Source organism: Austrofundulus limnaeus, unplaced genomic scaffold, assembly GCF_001266775.1.
Source record: "Austrofundulus limnaeus strain Quisiro unplaced genomic scaffold, Austrofundulus_limnaeus-1.0 Scaffold11, whole genome shotgun sequence".
NCBI classification, from domain to species: Eukaryota; Metazoa; Chordata; class Actinopteri; order Cyprinodontiformes; family Rivulidae; genus Austrofundulus; species Austrofundulus limnaeus.
In genome coordinates, this window is record NW_013952413.1 from 2,217,649 (window position 1) to 2,220,527 (window position 2,879).

Consider the following 2,879-nt stretch of genomic DNA (forward strand, 5'->3'; position numbering starts at 1 on the left):
GGTTCATACTGTATATTGTCACCTAGTGGTTAAGTGACACATAAACAAAATGTGTGACAACATTCACTATTGATCAATAACACTTATAAACCTCATTTAGTGCTTCTAAATTTAGCCTATTTATTTAGCAAGTGCTAATCCATTAATAAATTTTCAAATTAGCAAAAGCCCTAAAGCACTAATCAGGAAATTATTTCCCCTATTAGTGCTTTAGAATTAGGGGACCTAAATATTTGAGTTAGTGTTTTAGGGCTAGTGGAACTATTTTCTTGGTTAATGCTGCCCACCACTGCCTAAACGTAAACAAAGACGTGTTGATGCTTTGTTGAGTCAAACTACAGATGTAACTTAGAACATTTTATTTTAGAGTTTAAGAATGGTTTAGTTGGTGCAAAAAGGGACTGTGAAGAACCTGGGCAAAGCAGTGATACTTGATGATGTAGAACAGGGGWTCTCAAACTTTTTGGGTCTGGGGCCCCCTTACAAGGGTAAAAAAAAATCCAGGGATCCCCCTTAATAAACCCCATGATGTTAATACAAAATAAATGACCATTATTTTAACCCCTAAATGCCATGGTAATAGTATTTTTGTTTGGTTTAGTATGTTTGTTTTACTAGTGCATAATTTCCCAAATGCATTTTTTGAAATAAAAACCAAATTAACAATTTCTAGAAATTTTTTGAGGACCCTCCAAGACATGACTCACAGACCCCTGGGGGTCCTGGGACCCCAGTTTGAGAACCTCTGATGTAGAATACATCCTGGACTGATGAGATCTTTGTGCAAAYCAGCAGGCTTTCCAAAGTCTTTAAAGTAAAGTTTGAATCGCCAATTAATCTCCAACAGTTGCAGCCCAGTGAGAGACGACCTCCAGGGTTTTTACATTGAGGAATCTTTGTCTCCACACGGTGTAAAAGAGCGAGTCAAAATATCTAAATAAAATGTTTTATGCCGTGTCAAGTTTATATTCATTTCTTTTTTACTCATTATGCTTCTGCACTCTCTGCTCCGACAGGTACCATCAGTTCCTGGGTCGTCGTATTTATTCTGCCCATCAACAGCGCGCTAAACCCCATCCTGTACACCCTGACCACGCGGCCTTTCAAAGAAACCATTCTGCAGGTGTGGGCCAACTACAGACAGAAAAGGCCTCTGCTCAGCGGCCGCCCTCCTCATCATCCATCACTCACGTGGCAGGAAATGTGGCCCCTGCAGGAAAACAGCCACGGCGTCACTCCGGGGCATCTATTGGATACGACAGACGCAGCGGCCAAGCTCACCCCCGTGGAGAATCCGGACGACGGACACAGTGACAATATCGTGAGCACGAAGCAACTGCAAAAACAACACGCTGTGTTGACAATGTGCTCGCAGAATAAAGTAGTACCGCAAACACACATCCACACATTCACACAAACCAATGACCTCCTCTAAGCGTCTGAAAGCTGAGCTCTGTGGATCTGTTTGTAAGTCTGTTTGCATCACTTCCACCAGTTCACTGTTTCAGGTTCATTCATCACACTGATTAATCTTGATTTGAGCTCTGATTTTTCATTTAGTGTCAAACATCCATGCAGTTTTAGTTATTTAGTTTGGGTTTTTACGCATACTGCGTGCATAAATTGCTTCAGCAGCAACTAAAACGTTGACTTCCAAGACAATATTTTGAGTTATGTTTAAAAAAAGAGTGTAAATAAATTCCAGCTTCCATTTGGCTTGACTTTGCTTTATAAGTAAAGACTGTTTTAACTTTTGTTGTTCAGGAGTTACTAAATTGTGTTATTAATCAAACATAAAAAGTACTATATGTGGGAAATTTATTGAAACACTCAACACAACTTTCACATCTAATYTTTTTGGGTAATGAAAGTTGAATTTTTTTTCTTTATACGTCCTTCCTAAATCAGTCACTACATTCTTCWCATACTGTATATTTGAATAGACATAATAGCTCTTACAAATAAGCATATTTTCATATATTCTAGTTCCAAACAAGATCTATCTGGGGCCAAAGCCATGGGAACGGGTTTTAAATGGGGGAGATGTGAGAGCATGTCAAYTGTAGTAAATTATACTATCCCAAACAGGAACTCAAATTCAATTCCATACCACAATCAACCAGCCGTTACCTTCGTTTCATGAACATGCTGAATATATCAAAAAGAAATTTGACTTTGCATCATAGTCTATAAAACGCCTTGAATGTGGCCTCAATCTCTTTWAAGTGTAACTAAACCCCAAATAAACTTTGGTTGTAGATCAACTGTTTAAATTAGGTGTTAAGTGTGTTATCTTTTATATTTCAGCACAAATTTGGACATTTGTTCAATTCCGTAATATTTGATCTATAAAGGTCTTGGTGCTGCTCTCTATTGGTGGAACGGTGGCTACTGCAGGTGAATTTTCCTATTGGTTAAAATGGTACAGCTTGATACATGTTTATGTGACAATTCCCGTGTCTCACTCAGAGACACGCCCCTGCACCGAGTCAGAGGTTGGACTAGCGAACACTGTGATGGAAGTTTACTACTTTGAACATTAGCCCGTGTTAGCAATGATGCTGCTAACATCATTTTTACACTCAGAAACTGGACCCATTGTGTCCTCCATTGCCTCGGCAGCACTGGTTTCACGCGTCTCTGAGTCAGCAGGATTTCAAATGTAGGAATTTCAAATGAACCATTGAAACAAACAGAAATAAGAAACTATTCTTCATGTTCTGTTTGGACAAAAGTCACATTTTTTTGCAGTATGTTGCCTAAATTTTACATGTTAGTAAGAAACAGTTAAATGTGAGTTTGCATGAACAGCGGGTAAAAAAAGTATTGAACACATCAACATTTTTCTCAGTAAATATATTACTAGAGGTGCTAATGAC

At 38.6% G+C, this 2,879-nt stretch overlaps 1 protein-coding gene across 1 annotated transcript in view; it reads left to right on the plus strand.

Annotated features, from left to right (window-relative positions):
* Window positions 1–2,809, plus strand: part of rxfp1 (relaxin family peptide receptor 1) — a gene marked incomplete in the record, with an annotated part of 94,080 nt that extends 91,271 nt beyond the window's left edge. Inside the window, 1 exon segment of the mRNA XM_014001987.1 lies at window positions 1,017–2,809. Coding sequence (XP_013857441.1) covers window positions 1,017–1,435 — 419 coding nt within the window.
* Between the last annotated feature and the right edge of the window lie 70 nt (window positions 2,810–2,879).